The 19,115-nt window shown below is 42.6% G+C and overlaps 1 protein-coding gene across 1 annotated transcript in view; it reads left to right on the top strand.

Moving 5' to 3' along the window:
- Positions 1-765: 765 nt before the first annotated feature.
- Positions 766-19,115, top strand: part of LOC145412822 (cytochrome P450 2L1-like) — a 30,933-nt gene continuing 12,583 nt past the window's right edge. Inside the window, exons 1-6 of the mRNA XM_080282610.1 lie at positions 766-847; positions 3,186-3,285; positions 5,856-5,986; positions 11,022-11,240; positions 13,106-13,305; positions 13,428-13,542. Coding sequence (XP_080138736.1) covers positions 766-847; positions 3,186-3,285; positions 5,856-5,986; positions 11,022-11,240; positions 13,106-13,305; positions 13,428-13,542 — 847 coding nt within the window. The remainder of the gene's footprint in view (positions 848-3,185; positions 3,286-5,855; positions 5,987-11,021; positions 11,241-13,105; positions 13,306-13,427; positions 13,543-19,115) is intronic.

Here is a 19,115-nt window from a genome sequence, read left to right as displayed (position 1 = left end):
TGGGTGTGCTAGGCCGACTCTGTACCTTTTTTACCCCTGCATAGTTGTTGACTCTATACACGGGATTTATTCTCCCGTGTAAGGAGTACAACTCTCATGTGTGGGGAGGCTCCCCACATACAGCTCTTCTTAATAGGGTGGAGTCAAAGGCATTTCGTCTCATTAACTCTGCTCCTCTTACTGGCCCCCTTCAACCTCTGTCTCTTCACCGCACTGTTGCCTCTTTATCTCTTTTCTATCGCTACTTCAGTGGTCATTGCTCCTCTGAACTGTCTGCTTGCATCCCTCCACCTCTACGATGGGTGCTACGCACCCGTCTAGCAATAAACTCTCATCCGTTTTCTGTCCAACTCTCTAATGCCATTACTCCCAGTCCTTCATTTATGCAACGGGTCAACTCTGGAACTGTCTCCCTCTGTCTGTATTTCCTACTTCATATGATCTCCAGTCTTTCAAACGCAGTGTGTCCAGGCATCCCGAAATGAACGGATCTTGAATTTGGCTCTCTCTTGTATTGTTTTTGTTTTTCTTGGAGGAACTTGTTTTGCGGGCTCCAGGCCTTTGGTTCCTTCTTCCTCACTTTAAAAAAAATATTCATTTCCCACTCCCGCTGCTTGAGCCACTGCCACTTGCCGACTTGAATATCTAGTGGAGAGCCATTTACTGGCCCGTCCCTCTGCGTAACTGCCAAGGAAACTTATTTATTCTGTTCACTGGTTTGGATTCTTTACAGACAGCTTTGGAGGAGAGGTGTGTTGTGCGACCATGTGGGTGGAGGTGGCACTTCTGGTGGTGCTGGTTGTTATACTGATGCAGCTGCTGAAGAAGCCTGAGGGGCTGCCGCCAGGTGAGAGAGAGAGAGAGAGAGAGAGAGAGAGAGAGAGAGAGAGAGAGAGAGAGAGAGAGAGAGAGAGAGAAATTAATTTTGTTCGAGGGCGTCTTTTTTTCATTCTCAGTCACAGAGAGGTCGAGGTTCTGTTTTTCTCCAGGGTGGAGAAGTAGGTGAAGTAGGAAGTGGTTATCAGAGAATGAGTTTTCTAGCAACTAGTGGCATCTAGGAGTGCCTTGGAAAGCAGAATGTTGCATAGTGGTAGACTGCAACCAGAGGCAAATTTTAAGCAGGGTGAACCCCCGAGGGCTATCCCCCCACGGGAGGGGGGAGCAGTCCTCCGGGGTCATAGTCAGTGTCGGTATTCATAGCCCTAATTTTTAACATAGGAAAAAAAAATGTGAAGTGGTAGATCTCCCTCCTGACTAAATTTCGGATAGTAGGATTCCCTTATCCACAACGGGGGGATGGGGTGGGGGGTGCCCCCAGAGGGGGACAGCACAATTTTCCTACCTATGAACAGTCCATTTTTACTCACAGGTAGATCTGAATCCGGACCATAACTACTTTAAACCTGGTCTGTAAGGCAAAGTACCATTGTGCAATGGTCCGTGTTCGTTAGGAAAAAAAAAAATTATGGCCATGCATACTGACGCTGCCAAGCAACCCTGGGGACCGCTCTTCCCCGGTGGGGGGACAATTTGGAGATCCCATTCAACCCAAATGTGTGGGACCCCCGTGTGGTTATCCCTCACGTAGGGGGTGGCTGCTCAGGGGTTCCTGCTGTGAAATGTGGCTGCACAGTTTTGCTGTGCTTACTTTATCATTCTTGCTGCTGCCAGATGACGTTACCAGGTTTGGGAGGGAACGCTGATAATGAAAGGGTTAATTAATGTATCTAAACTCCCCAGTCGGAAAGGTCTCCCAGAGATAAACAGAAATATCTGGAGATCAGCAGGATTAAACAGATGCCTTGCATAGGCTGACAGGGCTAATAATACGAAGAGAAACCACGGGTAAGAGAGCACGAGAATGGGAAACCGAGGAAGCCAAGGAAGGAAAGGAACAGAGGATAACTATGAAAAGAAGAAACAGGTTTAAGAGTTATGCCTATCGACTGCACAAGGCTCATTATGGAAGGTACTGAAATGTTTGCCAAGTTCCAGATATCTCAGAGTATGATATACAGCAATCAGCTCTACGTACCTCCGATTCTCCAACTGCACAGATGAGTGAACAGGGTAAGGGGGAAACAAACTTTATCCAAGAGTCTGACTTGTCCAGGAACAGAACTTGAGGTCTTCTAGATGCGGCCTAGATATGCTACCACGGCACCACCAGCTTCTCCTTGTGACCAGGAATGATGAAAAAAAAAAAAAACTGAAAAAAATAAAAAAAAGCGAAAAATAGATCAAACTTGGCAGCGACTAAGCCCTCACCACGATGACGGCTCTTACAAATTATTCTCATAGTCTCATTTCGTTGTGACGCGAATATTGGTGATTGTATGTGAATACTTACTTCGAAAATCTCTTAAAGGCTTCGTGAAATCGCCTGAAAGCAGCAAGAAGAAAATTAAAAGACGTTGATGTTCCTAAGAATGGAATCTCTTCAGTGTGATGCTTAAGTTCATCCGTTCTTGATTATATTTGAGGACCACAAAGCAGTGACCCAGTCTGCTCACTTATATTGTCATCTTTTTCGGGAAAGTCGCCTTATTACTATACATGATTTAACATAGATATTGTTGATTCAGCACTACAATAAATGAACAGAGCAAAATATATCTATGTCGCGATATTAAAGGAAATCGCCTGGACCTCTGCGGCAACGTGTCTGCTGCCGTTGTCACTGAAGCCCCACTGCATGATAATCAGTGCAGCAAACTTTCCCAAATGAACACAGTTTAAAACCGTAAGTAATCAAGTCAACGATATACGAAATAATATCTAACTCAACATAACCAAACAAACCTGAACCTGGTCAAAAGTGACCTACCAATCCACGTGAAAACCGCACAACTAAACTGTGCGTAACGAGCGTTTGACAATAAGCTTCGGGCTAGGCGGTAGACTCCGTTGGAGGGGAAGGTGCGTGTGATATGGCAGGCGTTTATTTATTCTAGAGACAACATTTTAAAATTTCAAGTTAATATAGAGAATAATAAATAATCTTGCACACTCCTTATGTCAACAGAAAATCTGAAAAGACCGGGTGGGGATCCTCAAATATTATAAACAATTATGTTTAGAGAAGGAGAGCGCCGTATAGATAAAAATTTCATTAACGAGAGTGTTCTAAATGGTGGCTTTAAAAAATCCCAGACCTGCTAATTACATACCTGTTTAACCAACAGGAAGATGGGGTCTGCCTCTAATTGGCTACATCCCTCTCACCTCAAAGAACCTGGAGGAACAACTTGAAGATCTACACAGGCAGCATGGGGACGTGTATCTGTGAGTAACCCAGCTTCTTTGATAAGTATCCTTTAAATGTTTTTACCTGAGTCGACAGTCGCCAGGAGGAGGCCACAAACAGACTCCCTCAACGTTGCCCTCTCCTCCGCCATTAGATTGCTTCCGATCCCTCATCACTCTCATTCGTATACTCCACGGTATTGCTCCACGTCATAATCAGTCTCCTTGTTGACATACACTCCCTGTTAGTCACTTACTTTCCGTTCAGTCCACATGGCCAAATCATCTTGAGGTTTCCCTTAAGAAATTCCAGCACTACCATATCAACAACACAACGTTCCCGAGCTTGTCCTGCTGTGATGCACTGCTCTACACCGTAATATCCTCTCCTGCTTACCGTTCTCATTTTTTTTCCTTCCTCACCTAATACAATCGCCACGCTCAAAGAAGTGAACCTATAATGCTCATCAATACAAGTCGTCTTGCCACCGCACCGTCCCATCACCCCCCACCATTCCTGCCCATCTTGGCCTCCCCTCCCATCATGCCCCACTTTTTTTTTATACCCCGACCTCTCACATGAAGATTCCGAGAGACATCCGCGTCCACCCGCTTCGTGATCCTCTTCCGTTTTCACTGTCATTGTCACTTCTGTTCTGTCCAGTTCTAATGCAAGAGTCAACTGATTTTCTTTCATAATACACAGCTGCTTATGTCTGGATCCTTCCCCGCTCTTTGTCAGGCGTATAACGTTAGTCTGTCTTAAATGTAATGTGTTCAGGAATCTTCCTCCCCCCGCCCCCCTAAAAAAAAAAAAAAAAAAGCTTTGTTCTTTGCTCAAAGTTGGAGAGAATAGGCTTTGTTGGCCTTGGGTTCTTTTTCTCTTCTTTTCTTTAGTTTTGTTCATTTATTTTATTTTTGCATAATAAAAAATGTCCATTATCATCTTGTCCCATCCTCGCCTGCCCTTACCATTATTTTCATTTTCAGCCCCCTTACCTTTGACTTGCATATCACCAGCTTACTTTCAACACCCACCTCCACACCATAGGCTTCCGCTGCCATATCCACCGCCTCACCTGATCCACCCCACTTATTCCCACACTCTCCATTAATCCATTGAAATACAGTCTGTTTTTTTTTTTTATTGTTATTATTGCTACCTCCTAAAGATTCTTTTCCTTTTTGGATACATAATTCCTACTAAGGATGTTAATGGAGGCCATTTCTAACCTCTCTAGTTTGAATAGTCTTTCCTCGACAAACCAAAATCGTCCAGAGGTAGCAGGAGTAAAGTAAAAAAGAAGTGTTAAAGTGAAGAGGGAAGTCCTATGTTATGGTGAAATATTTCAAAATCCTGTGTGTGCAGATGATATTGTTTTGATTGTTAAGAGTGAGCAGAATCTTCCTTCACTGGCCAATGTAACACTTTCATGTATATTTGGGAACGGCGAGGTGTGAAATTAAATATCTTGTTGGTAAGCGAATAATAAGAGTTGCTGAGACCATCAGTGTAACGTGGTTGGAAATGGAGAGAGACAGGAAGTGATGAATTATTTTTACAGTACACAGGCGAAGTAATGTAAACGAGAGGCAAATCTGTAAGGAAGTGCAGAGTACAGTAGACTGGCTCATGAAACCGAAATAGCTGGTGCAAAAATGAAGGCACTGATGTGGTATAAATGTCTTTTGTATCTATGAAATGTGCTAGAGGATTCCATGGTGTGCTGTGTCTACATTAACTTGAGGGTGTGGACCTTGGAATGTCATGAACATCAAAATCAGATACAGAATGTGGTGAAAGTCTTTGGTGTATCAGATAGAGCCAGAATTCCGGGGATTTGAATGATGAGTGAACTGAAGCGTGGTCCACTGAACTGGACAAACTTGGGCTGTCTGGACGTTGCTACTCCTCACCCCGCCCTAGTGTGGGAAAAGAGGTCCAGATGATGATAAAGAGTTAGAAATGAAAATGTTAAGGAATGCATGTGGCGTATGCAGAGTGGAAAGGATAAGAGCTGTTGTCCGTGTAAAATATGGCTCTATAATTTCATATTTGTGTAGGATAAAGAAGCATGACTAACAAACGATAGCAAAGAGTTTGCTGAGACAGATCAGACTGAGATATGGATGTGAGAAGAGTTATGAAAAGGGTGTATATAAGAAAAAGGTTTAAGGTTTGTGGCTTGGATGTCCAGGAAATGGATGTATGGATATGGTAGGGGAATGTGTGAATAGGGAAGGTACCAAGATCGAGGAAGAAAAAGAACTGGCAAATGACTGACATGGATAACTGAAGTATATATGAATATACGCATAAGAAAGGTTGCTCCTCTGCTATAATTTGTTAGCCAACGGTATGGTTTCTTCCTGTCAGCCATTATGACTTTTTTATGTGCCTATTGAACATTAGGTATGTAAGTAGGAACTGAGAATTAGGAAACCTTAAGTGATGAGTGAATAGACTCTTGCCGAGTTCCACATGGCACGCTTTCGGTAGTTCTCTTACGTTCAAGCTTCTCTGTTGTTGTCTCTGGATCTCTGTGAACCAGTGTGCTGATGGGAAACAGGGCTGTGATGATGGCTGTTAATGGTCGGCTTCTACCCAGGTGGCGGATGGGAACACAAGTGATGGTGTTTCTTCACAACTACCGTATGATCAAGGAAGTGTTTAACAGGCCGGATAGCCTGGACAGACCTGATTGGCTGTTCTTCAATATCAATGAAAAGCCACCCCTTGGTAAGTCTGAAGAGAAAGTCTGGAAGAGCTACAGTGAGAAAGATCATTATAACTGGCAACACAGAAACGTAATTTGACAGTAATCCAATTTGAAATAGAAAATTACTATTTTCGTAAGTTCAGGAGACTCCCCAGCATGTGTTCCTTACCAATGCCTCGTTCATACTGGACTTTAACCTTCTCGTGTTTGCTCTGGTGCTGAATCTGGGAAGGATATTCAAACACAGGATTCCATACTCCAGAGAATATTTGTATCTTGACTACATCCCTAGTGCAGAATTGTTGTTTTGGGTTCAAACCATCCATCAATGGTTTCTTAGCTATTTCCTCTGTATTATAATAAAAATAAATAAATAAATGAAGAGGCGAGATTGTGACCAATTTCGAAATGTTTAAAGAAATATATCACGAATCAACCAGTCAATCTAACTTTATCTGTGTCTATCTTTGTCTCTTTTTCTGTCTGTCTGTCTCTGTCTTTCTGTCTATCTGTCTGTCTCTGTCTTTGTCTATCTGTCTATATCTCTCTATATATCTAAACATCTTAGCTATCTGTTTATCTATCTATCTATCTATCTCAAACCAGATATCTTACTGCTGGAGGGGAAACCACGAACAAATTGCCCATGAAGATAATGTTGAGAAGTGGGATTTGCTAAAAAGGAAGTACTGGAAGGTTCTCAGTATTTCTCATACAGGGTGGTGCAAAACTAGGTTGACATTCCAGAGGTCCGCCAGGAAATCAACACCAACCTGGACCTGTGCATTACTGTGTCGAAGTGTGGCTGACAGACTCCAGGAATGTGTTAGTGGTGAGGGTGGACACTTTGAACACTTACGAGACTAAAGGTGTGTCTTTGTATTGGAATAAATGGTAAATGTCAACCTACTCTTGCACCACCCTGTATTTTTTCAGTTACGTATCAGAGTTGCCAGTTAGCCTGCTATTGTGAGTGAAGTTATATTGCAAGTTGTACAAAAATTTTTGTGCTCTTTTTCTCTATAATGTTTTACTTGTGTGATTGTTCAGTTATGTAATTTTATCTCAGTTTGTATGGTAAATAATTGAGAGTGTTATGTAATGTAAGAAAACTGGATATTTTGCATGTCTCCGAGTTGGCAACTGCTCCTTTCCCGAAAATGTAGTACATTATTGCAGTGCATAGAGAGCTTATATAAGGATGGGGAAGGGACTAGAGGAATTTCAGTTCAGTTTGAGTTTAGTTCAATGTCAGTTCAGTGTCAGTGCAGGTTGTATAGCTCCGGTACTTGTGAAAACAATGAAGTTGGCAAGCATTAAGTGTAATTATCTGTAAGATACAGACAGAGAACTTAAGAAGCCAGTGTTTGTTTACAACGCCTGAGCTGATCTCGTTGTTGTACACCAAAAGGCTGAGCATTAGATCAACAACTCACTGGGCAACGTCCTTCCTATACTGAGCTATTGCTGTTGGAGCCTGTGGCAGTATGGGACGGGGGCGTAACAGTATTGTAACAACAGCCAATACCTTCACATAGTCTTACATGTCCCCCCCACCCCAACCACACTTGGCCGGGCGGATGCCAGGAATGAGCCCTGAATGAAAGACGGTCATCTGTTAGTTAATGCAATGAGAGGTTGCAAACAAGGTAACTGTATTATCAATTGCCTCTTCTTGCACCCTAGTAAATCATTTAATGTCACCTTAACCTTGAACCAAGGATGAGATGGAGGGATAGAGTGGAGACGTATATGAGAGAGGGGGGTGTGAGCTGGAAGCGCGGCAGTGAAATGGAGGGGAACGGGGCGACGTGGAGGCGATTTGTTTGTAGTCACCCATTACGGGACTGAGGCGTCTGATAATAGATAGATAGACATATTAACTTTGAACGAAGGTGCTGGGGAGAGACGCCTTCACGTAGTGGTACAAATATAACAGGATGAATCCACTTTTCTCTCCGTTGGGCTCCTCCGATCACAACCTTATTACCTTAACCTGTCCTATCACTCCGGTACGGCCTGTGGACCCTCCAGGGAAACGTCGTCTGTGGCATTTTGGAGCCGCAGACTGGGAGGCCCTCAGGCAGTACTTCTTTGATTTTCCCTGGAATGATTATTGCTTCCATGGCCGTGAGCCATCTGAGTGTGCCTTGCGCATTACGGAGGTTATTCTCTCGGGCATGGAAGCATACATTCCTTTCTCATATCCTTTGACTAATGCAAGAAAGCCTTGGTTTAATCACGCTTGTTCTAATGCTGTCCGCAACAAGGAGAGGGCCTACAAAAGGTACCGGAGCCAACCCACCCCTGAATCACATCATCTTTACGTTTCTGCCCGGAATCGTGCTAAGTCTGTTCTTCGCTCTACTAAAAATAATTTCATCCATACTAAATGCTCTCATCTCTCCAACTCGAATTCTTCCCGCTCCTTTTGGCATCTTGCCAAAAATCTTTCTAACAACTTTACCTCATCATCCTTCCCTCCTCTTTTCTACTCTGATGGTTCTGTAGCTATTTCTTCTACTGATAAAGCAGAACTCTTCGCACAGACTTTCTCCTCCAATTCTACCTTAGACGATTCCGGTGCTGTTCCTCCATCACTTCCCTCCTCTGACTTCCTCATGGCTGACATTAAAATTTCTTCAGTTGATGTATTTTCTGCCATCACTGGCCTCAGTACTAACAAGGCATATGGGCCTGATGGGGTCCCTCCTGTTGTTCTCAAGAACTGTGCTTCTGTGCTTACACCCTGCCTAGGCAAACTCTTTCGTCTTTGTCTGTCAACTTGTACCTTTCCTTCTTGCTGGAAGTTTGCTCTCATTCAGCCAGTCCCAAAGAAGGGTGACCACTCCCAACCCTCCAACTATCGTCCAATTGCTTTAACGTCCTGTATTTCAAAAGTTTTCGAGTCAATTCTTAATAGAAAAATTTTAAGGCATCTTTCCTATCACAACCTTCTTTCCGATCGTCAGTATGGGTTCCGTCAGGGACGCTCCACTGGCGATCTTCTCACCTACCTTTCAGACTCCTGGTCATCCTCCTTTCGGGACTTTGGCGAAAGCTTTTCCATTGCACTTGACATCTCAAAGGCTTTCGATCGAGTCTGGCATAAATCTTTAATTTCCAAACTGCCCTCCTACGGTTTCTATCCTTCTATCTGTGCCTTCATCGCTAGCTTCCTTTCTGGTCGTTCTATAGCCGCTGTTATAGACGGCCATCGTTCTTCTAGATCTATCAACAGTGGTGTTCCTCAGGGCTCTGTCCTCTCACCAACTCTCTTCCTTTTATTCATCAATGATCTTCTAAGCTGTACATCTAACCCTATCCACTCATACGCTGATGACTCCACCCTTCACCTTTCCATTCGGTTCCCGCAACGCCCATCTCAACAGTTACTTCAACAAACAAGGGGATGAGGCTATGGCACACCTAATGTCTGACTTGGCTCGTATCTCTGACTGGGTAAAAATAATATGGTTGTCTTTAATGCATCTAAGACTCAGTTCTTACACCTTTCAACCCGACAAAATCTTCCACAGGTATACCCATTAATGTTTAATAATATTCAGCTTAATCCTACATCATCCTTGAACATGCTTGGGGTTTCATTTACTCGGGACTTATCTTGGAAAGATCATATTACATCTCTTGTAAAATCTGCTTCCAATAGATTGGTGCTAAGCCGACTCTGCTCTTTCTTTACCCCTGCGCAATTGTTGACTCTATACAGGGGTTTTATCCGCCCCTGTGTGGAGTACAACTCTCATGTGTGGGGAGGCTCCCCTCATACAGCTCTTCTCAATAGGGTGGAGTCAAAGGCTTTTCGTCTCATTAACTCTCCTCCTCTTACTGACTCCCTTCAACCTCTGTCTCTTCGCCGCACTGTTGCATCTTTATCTCTTTTCTATCGCTACTTTAATGGTCACTGCTCCTCTGAACTGTCTGCTTGCATTCCTCCACCTCTACGACGGGCGCGTAGCACCAGTCTGGCAGCAGACTCTCATCCTTTTTCTGTCCAACTCTCTAATGCAAGAATTAACCGTTACTCCCAGGCTTTCATTTATGCAACAGGTCAACTCTGGAACTGTCTCCCTCTGTCTGTATTTCCTGCTGCCTATGATCTCCAGTCTTTCAAACGCAGTGTGTCCAGGCATCTCAAAATGATCAGATCTTGAATTTGGCTCTATATTGTATTTTGTTTTTCTCTAGGAGGGAACTGTTACTGCGGGCTCATGGCCTTTGGTTCCTTCTTCCTCGCATAAAAAAAAAAAAATACTAACGATCCTCAACTCATTCTTTATCGCCCGAAGGAAGGTTGGTGGACAGAAGGAGGGTAACTTTAGCATGCAATCCACAAGGTCCAAAGTAAGGTGACCCTTGTGCTACAACACACACACACACACACACACACACACACACACAAAGTTTTCGATGTGAAGCACTGATCGTGAGATTTGAATAATGACAGAAAAATATCAATCAATCAATCAATTGCCAGACGCCATAATCCCGTAAGGGGTGGCCATTGACTTTGAGTTATTTGTTTTACGGGGAGGGGCACTAACCCTCCACCAACCCACTTGTTGACATGTAGGGAGCACGTATGGTTTGGTTATATGGTTACCACCCAGCGCTGTAAATGGTTTCTTGGCTTACAGGAAACCATTTGGCTTGTCACTCAATGTAAAGCCACCTGTAAAGGAAAGAAAAGCAATAAGAAGTGACAGGAAAGATGGGAGAAATAGGAAGAGAGGAGGACAGGCATACATGATAAATATTCGCTGAAATATAGTTTCCATTTAATGTGCATCAAAATTAGTAATGTCAGGAACCATAATAATTGAAGCCAAGGTGGCAGGTAATTCACTTTGTCTGAGAAGTATATTATAAGAAAGAAAGGGAAATTTGCCAGGTGAATAAAACATTCTTAATAAGTTTATACCTCACTTGGAAAGGAAAATTCTAGTATCGTACTTCAGCTGAAGCCAGATGATTTTATTCAAGTATTTTATTTTATTCATTCAACACGGTAATGCATCTTTCCATGTGATACAGGAGTGGGCAGCACCAACGGCGGACGATGGCACAACAACCGACGCTTCAGTCTGCGGCAGCTGAGAGACCTGGGGATGGGCAAGTCAAAGTTGGTGGGAAAGGTACACGAACAGGCACAGTGGCTGGTGAAGGAGATGAAGAAACAAGCAGGCAAACCAGCACCCATACCTCACGCTCTTAGCGTCGCGGTCACCAACGTTATCTGGCAAATGGTTGGAAGTTAGTGTTACAACCTGTCAAACGAAATATTTGACCTATACCTTTTTTTTTTTTTTTTAACTCTTACTTGGACTACAATTGCCATCGCTCAAGCTTCAGCATTAACATTTGACAATAGATTAACACTAGAATATGATCCTATTCATGAAGAAGCGCTATGGATAAGATGCAGAATGACAACATTGTTTTATTCTGCAACTGAGCTGCATGAAATAAGCTGCAAAAAATAAAAAAGATCTGGATTGAATTAGAGACAAAGGGGTTCGGTTGTTAGAAATTTGAGGAGTAACAGTCTTTCTTGATCCTATAGGAGTGAGGAGAGATTTTAACTTAATGCAGTGCCACAAGAAGAAGTAGGTTTTTCATGCACAATTTGCTGCCATAAATACTTAGTTGATGACAACTAACTAGACAGTGAACAACGACCTATGATCACCAGTATTGCTCTCTCTGGAGAACAGCGAACTTCTCAGATTATTATGTAAGAATTTCATATTTGTTCTAGTACTAAGCAGGACCATATTACCGACTGCAGCTGTTCCTGTTAATATCCTGTCAGTGACAGCAAAGTCTTAAGCCCTTGCAGTTCTAAGGGGCTATGATGCAACAGTTTGTAGGCATTTATATTTTCCCGACCTTATGCAAAGAACATTATCTAAAGGTTATCCTAAGTCTTCAGAATCCCGTGTTTGTAATTTCTGAGATAACTATTGTTAAACTGTATTAGTAGGATACAAACCCGTATAAGTATTTCCAAGGAACACTATACTTTTCCTTTCCATGGCAACTGTTCATATATATATATATATATATATATATATATATATATATATATATATATATATATATATATATATATATTTAAAGTGATTGCTGTTAGATTTCACTGATCATGGAGGCATAAAAAATCATAGCACTGAGTCAGGGATATGTTCGAAAATATTACAACTTTCCATGTAATTGGTACAGTAAACTGGAGAAATGTGACAAGAGGAACCGTCAGAACTTGAACAGAACTGACAGCAAAACAGATAATCAAAAGGGGGGATTTATAATGAGAACTCACTGTTCAGACAAGCTAGGAAGCTGTAAATGCACTCTGGATGGAGGAATGGGTTTGACAAACATGTTTTACAGTACCATTGAGAATCACTTCTTGGGCTTGAATAGTTACCTGCGAAAGTTCTGTTCCCTTTCCTTTCCATCAGTAACTCATAATAGTTTTGATAGCAAAAAGTAACAGTTAGCTAAAAGTAACTGCTTAACCAACCATAGATTAAATGGACTACATGCAGCTTTACCCAAATTAATATGATGTTATTTGTTACTGAAGGTCAGAAGGAGAAACAGAACCTTTGCAGGGGACTGAACATATGTTCCAGTAAATAACAGTGCTTCTGAGGAAACGTCCTGAAGTATGAATGTCTGCTGGGAATTTTCACAACTCTACCCTCTTGCGGGCAACTTGTCTCATAAGCCCCGCCCCCTCACCGACTGTCAAGTGAATGGGAGGCCATAGAAGTGGGTGGGGCTTAAGAGAAAAGTTGCCTGATGGCGGTATTAATAGCTGTGCCTGACTTTGGCTATATGTATTTTTTCGTTCTATTCTCATTCACGATTGCTTTTATTTTGAACATTTCTGAAGATGAAAAAAGCATAACACTTAAGAAGGCAATTTGATCAAGACTAAGAAACAATGATTTGGAGCAATTTGCTCTGTGCAATTATCTGAATGATGAGAAAGAGTAAAAGTAGCCAGTTGTTTGGATTTATCTTTATCAGCCTATATCTATCTGTCTGTCTACTAAATTGCATTCTCATTTGATGTTAGTAAATACACAACATAATCGCCATATCCATTGCAGGTCGACAGTTTGAGGTAACAGATCCGAAACTGAAAGAATTCCAAGATATCTTTGACGAATTCCTTGATAGTTTGACCCGCATATTCATCCTTGATTTTATGCCTTGGGTTCAAGTAATCCTACCCGGTCCCATTGTCAACAAGCTGTGTAAGCTGGACGTCGTTAACAGAACAAAAGAAAAATTCGTCGATTTTTTCAAGGTTAGTCACCTATTTCGTCATTGATTATTAGAGAGCTTTGACTTAAAGTTCAGTGTCATGTTATTTTGTATGTGTTTTCAGGAATGAACAGCGGAGTTATGAGGCCATTTTGATTATTCCAGGCAGTGGTTGATGAAAACCAAGCGACGCTTGACCGAGACAACCCAAGAGATTTGATTGACAGCTACCTGATAGAGATGGAGGAAAGAAAGGATGAGGTAGAGGCTCCCTTGCACGGTCAGTGTTTAGGACCTCACTAGATCACTGAATATCGGAAGCGTTACATAAAAACCGGTGCCACCATTTCATTGTTTGCATGGTTTTAGTTATGTCCTTCACCTTCATTTCTCGTGCTTTTCAGAATTATTTTTCCCGTTGCTCTAATTTAGCACAAAAAACAAGAAGTTTCCCATTATTTTGTCCCTATCTTAAGTGCGTGGCAATTATGCATTTTTTTTTTCTCAACGGTATAACCATTGCAGTACATTCCAAAGAATTCGAAATCACTCACTAATGTTCCACAAATCTGGCAACCAGTATTTTCAATTTTATGACAAATTTCTCTTTAGTATAAGACTGTTCTTGCTATATATAAGGAAACTGGTGAAGGGAGGTTGTCAAATACCGGATCATTTCCAATCTGCTTCTTCCATTCTTTGTAAACCTTCAAGCTCGTCTCTTTTCTTATCACGTGTTCCCATAATCTTGTGTCTCAGAATTTATTTATTTATTTATTTATTTTTTTAGTGTTTCTTGTTCCACGGTTTCGGTCTCAAGATTATTGTTAAGAAGCAAGATTCGTTAGGTAGTCTGGTAGCCTCTTGACGTTTCTCAATGTTTACGGTAGCTGGTTCCGGTAGAAGTCAGAGTTACCAGTTTGCTTGCTGTTATTGAGCAAAGTTATTTCGTAAGTTATGCATTAATTTTTGTGCTCTTTTTCTCTGTAATTATGTGATTGCTTGTTAAATTATGTAATTGAAATTAAATTTGTATTGTAAATAATTTACAGTGATATGTAGTGTGGGAGAACTCTGGCATGTTTTGATGTCTCATAGTTGGTAACTGTTAACTGTTGCACTGTCGAGTTTGTGCTAGAAATTTCTCGAGCAATGCAAGCTTATATAAGGATTGATAAGAGACTAGAACAGGTTCAGTTGGTTTTCAGTTCAGATTGGGTGTAGCGCAGTGTCACTGCAGTTATTTTGGTACGTGTGAAAACAGTGAAGTGTTGGCAAACAGTGAAGTGTTATTGAAGTTCGTATATCATCGGTACTTGTGAAAATAGTGAAGTGTTGTCAAGCATTAAGTGTTATTGCAGTTAGTAAAGTTTGTATAGATCCAGTGCTTGTGAGAATAGTGAAGTGAAGTTGAAAAGCATTAAGTGTAATTATTTGGAAAATAATGACAGTGAACTTAAGAACCCAATGTTTATTTACGACGCCTAAGCTCATCTTGCGGGCTGTACACCGAAAGGCTGATCATAATGAGAATAACTCACTGGGCAACGTCCTTCCAGTACTGTACTACTGCTGTTGGAGCCTGTGGCAGTGTGGGGCAGGAATGTAACACCGGTGCCAGGAGTGGGATTATTAAGGGCTGCAGTGAGTCTAACCTTGGACATGCAGGCAGAAGTTGTCCAGACAAGAGGCCAAGCTAGGCATGAAGAGGCGTCGCTGCATGCAATTATGAAGTTATTACAAGCACAAAATGTACAACTGCAGGCACAGAATGAAGGACAGAAAAAATTCCAAGAACAATTACAGGCCCAAAGTGAAGAACAGAAACAGCTAAGAAACGAAATCAAAGAACAATTGCAAGCACAGGACGAAGAACAGAAAGAACGATATGAACAGCTTCAGGAAGCATTACAGGAGCAACAGAGGGAAGTACAACTGAGGGTGCAAGGACACCTAGATGCTTTCATGGGGGAAATGAAGGAAGAACAGTAACAGCTTAAGGAGGAAGTAAATGCCAAGCGAGAGCAGCAGAAGTATGAGGTAGGCAATAATGTGATGGAATGTAAACAGCATATAGACAACCAGCTAAAAATTAGTGAGGGAATAATGGCGGAGTGCAGACAGCATGTAGATAACCATTTGAAGCATGTAGTTGACCATGTGAAGATAAGCAGTAAGAAAATTGAGGCTGTAGAGAAATACTGCACTGCTGAGCCTCAGGTTAGTGTACAGGGATCATATGAAAGGAATGGACAACTTATCGTGAATCTTGATGGATCCCAAGCATCTAAAGGTAGCATTACAGGGATGAATAATCAGAATGTAGAAGATTTACGTCCTGGCCTTAATTATGATGCCCCAGTTTTTAGGCCCCAAATCGGTGAAATGCATGGCTATAATGGGGGTCCAATTAAAAAGAAACCTCAGGAATTTGATGGTAGAGTATCTTGGGAAGCTTACCATGCACAATCTGAGTTACCTGCGGATCAGAATGGTTGGGATGATAGCAATAGGGCTGTGCAGCTTGCTACTAGTCTTAAGGGTGCCGCAATGGAAACTCAAGGCCAGATGGCAATGATGGAGTGGAACTGTTATCAGTCCCTAGTAGAAGTGCTGGAGTGCAGATATGGAACGATATACCAGTCTGAGGTTTACAGAGCAAGATTCCAGAACCGTGTACAGGCTCTAGGAGAATTCCTACAGCAGCTTGCTCATGACCTGGAGAGTATGGCATACAAGGCGTACCCTGGAGCAGCATCTAACTTGTTGGCTATTCTACTGAGGGACCAGTTCATCGATGCTCTTGACAGTGCAGAGCTGAAAGTGCAAGTGAAACATGCACAACCAAGAAGCATGCAAGAAACACTAGCCTGGGCTTTAGAGTTTGCGTCCTATGTCAGCCAGTACGTCCACTTTTCAGATAGGTCATAGTGCAGGATTCAAGGCAAGAAAGGCGCAGGTATGGGAAGTGGAAAATTTTGAAGGAAGATGCTGGTACTATGAAGAACCAGGACATTGGAAAGTGGATTGCAAGAAATGGAGGCTAAAACAGGAGAAGATCAGAGGAGGTTGCTGGTTCTGTGGGAAGCCAGGACACAAGAAGGAGGATTGTTACAAATGGAAGAAGGAGCAAGAATGGAATAATGCAAGGAAATCTCAGACTGCAACAAACTGGTGTTGGACATGTGTTGAGGTGGAACACTTGAGCTGTGAGTGTCCAGTTGAGAAGGATGAAGGTAAATTAGTGAAGGCTGGTGACGAGAGGCAACAACCAGCCAATTTCTCCCAAGAAGGCCCACCACTGAAGAAATGCAGGAGAATCTTGATGAATTGTATGCGAGAAGACGGAAGAACAGACGACAAGCAGTGTAGTGGGAATAGGAATCATAGGAAGAAATGCTGCCATACTGTAATGACAGGACCAGCATCAGATGCAGAAGACCTGAAGAGGATGCAGATTTACAACCAGTGCCAGAGTGGCAGCAATGGAGTACAGTGCGACCCACTTGGGAAGAAGTTTCCAGGTTAAGCCCTGCGACTAAGAGCTACTGGAGTCAGTGGGATCTTTTTAGTTTGAGCACCAGACTACTGGAACGTCAGTGGGAGATACTCGATGGCCTCAGGAAGTATTGGCAACTGGTGACTCCGAAGAAGATGAGGTCTGAGATCTTGGATGAGTCCCATAACCAGATCACTAGTGGGCACCTGGGAGTGAGGAAAACTCTAAGCCGGCTGCAACAAAGGTTCTACTGGACTGGCATGCACCAGGATGTTGAAGAGTGGTGTCAGGCCTGTGATGTGTGTTGTGCCAAAAGGGACCCAAGAAACGTTGTTGTGCCCATCTCCAGCTGTTCCAAGTGGATGCACCGATGTAAAGAGTCGCGGTGGACATTGCTGGACCTCTGCCACTCACTGAAAGAGGGAACCGGTATATATGTGTTGCCATGGACTACTTCGCAAAGTGGCCAGAAGTCTATGCCATCCCTGATCAAGAGCTGCGACTGTTGTTCCGGTGTTGGTTGACCAGTTTTTCTGTCGTTTTGGGATGTCACAAGAGCTACATTCAGACCAGGTGAGTCTGCTGTGTTCCGTGAGTGCTTCAACTTATTGGGGATCAAGAAGACCCCACTAAGGCCACAGTCAGAAGGGATGGTGGAGAAATTCAACTGGATCCTGGGAGGAAAACTGGCCAAGTACTACGTATAGGGACAAACAGAATGGGACCAGAAATTACCTGCGTTGCTGATGGCATATCGGTCTGCATCCCTTGAGTCTACTGGCTACACCCCTGCAAGACTTATGTTGGGCCACGAGTTATGCTTACCTGTTGACTTGTTAATGGGGAGACCACCTGGTGAGGAGGTGCCTATAGACACCTCCAGCTATGAGAAGCACCTTCAGGAAAGGCTGGCTGAAGTACATCATCAAGCGCAAGGAGCCCTCAAGTTTTCGGGAGCGGTGATGAAGTGCAAGTAGGCTGCCAAGGCAAATGAGGTGAGCTTCAAGGATGATGACCAAGTTTGATTATACAATCCTCAGCAAAAGAAGGGACAGTCACCGAAGCTGCAGAGCCCATGGGATGGGCCTTACACTGTGTTGGACCGCCTATCAGACGTAACATATCGGATTCGGGGAGGCAGAAAGTCTCGCCCAAAAGTGGTAAACGTGAACCGTCTGTGGTAGTACCATGGGCCAGGACATTACAGCTGGGACATCTCCGAGGAATCGTGCTCTCCCACTGTCGAGGATGTTGATGAGGACCAAGGAGCTGAAGTGCAAGAAGATGATGACAATTCCCTAAGAGAAGAAGCAAATCAAGAAGAGGACCAAGACCTTCCTGGAGGAGTGGACTGTGTGGAGGAGCAAGGACATCGTCGGAAGCGACATAGAAGAAGACCCGATAAGTTGAAGGATTATTTTGTGTATAGTTAGGTGTTTCATTGAGATTAAGGTTTTTGTTTGTATATATTGTGTAGTTTTGTCGGGACGACAAAGAACTAGGGAAGGGGTAGTGTTAAGAAGCGAGACCCCGTAGTTAGGTAGTCTCGTAACCTTTTGACGTTTCTCAATGCTTATGGTAGCTGGTTCCGGAATAGGTCAGAGTTGCCAGTGTGCTTGTTGTTAGTAAGCATAGTTATTTCGTAAGTTATGCATTAATTTTGTGCTCGTTTCCTCTGTAATATTTTATTTATGTGATTGCTTCTTAAATTATGTAATTGAAATTAAGTTTGTATCATAAATAATTTACAGTGATATGTAGTGTGGGAAAACTCTGGCATGTTTTGATGTCTCTTAGTTGGTAACTGTTAACTGTTGCACCGTCAGGTTTGTGTTAGAAGTTTCTCGAGCGATGCAAGCTTATATAAGGATTGACAAGAGACTAGAACAGGTCCAGTCGGTTTTCAGTTCAGTTTGGAGCAGTTTGTATATTTTTGGTACTTGTGAAAACAGTGAAGTGTTGGCAAACAATGAAGTGTTATTGAAGTTCGTATATCATCGGTACTCGTGAAAATAGTGAAGTGTTGTCAAGCATTAAGTGTTATTGCAGTTAGTAAAGTTTGTATAGATCCAGTGCTTGTGAGATAGTGACGTGAAGTTGGAAAGCATTAAGTGTAATTATTTGGAAAATAATGAGAGTGAACTTAAGAAGCCAATGTTTATTTACGACACCTAAGCTGATCTTGTGTGCTGTACACCGAAAGGCTGATCATAATTAGAACAGGGCAACGTCCTTCCAATACTGTACTACTGCTGTTGGAGCCTGTGGCAGTGTGGGTCAGGGATGTAACATTATTAATGCCTATTGTTTCACTATATTTTTCTCTAACCTTTGCTCAGTTCGTATTTGGTCGA

Source organism: Coenobita brevimanus, chromosome 94 (assembly GCF_032717465.1).
Source record: "Coenobita brevimanus isolate Jiangsu-jjx chromosome 94, ASM3271746v2, whole genome shotgun sequence".
Taxonomy (NCBI): domain Eukaryota; kingdom Metazoa; phylum Arthropoda; class Malacostraca; order Decapoda; family Coenobitidae; genus Coenobita; species Coenobita brevimanus.
The sequence above is the reverse complement of the archived record's forward strand: the minus strand, read 5'-3'. Positions and strand labels throughout refer to the sequence as shown.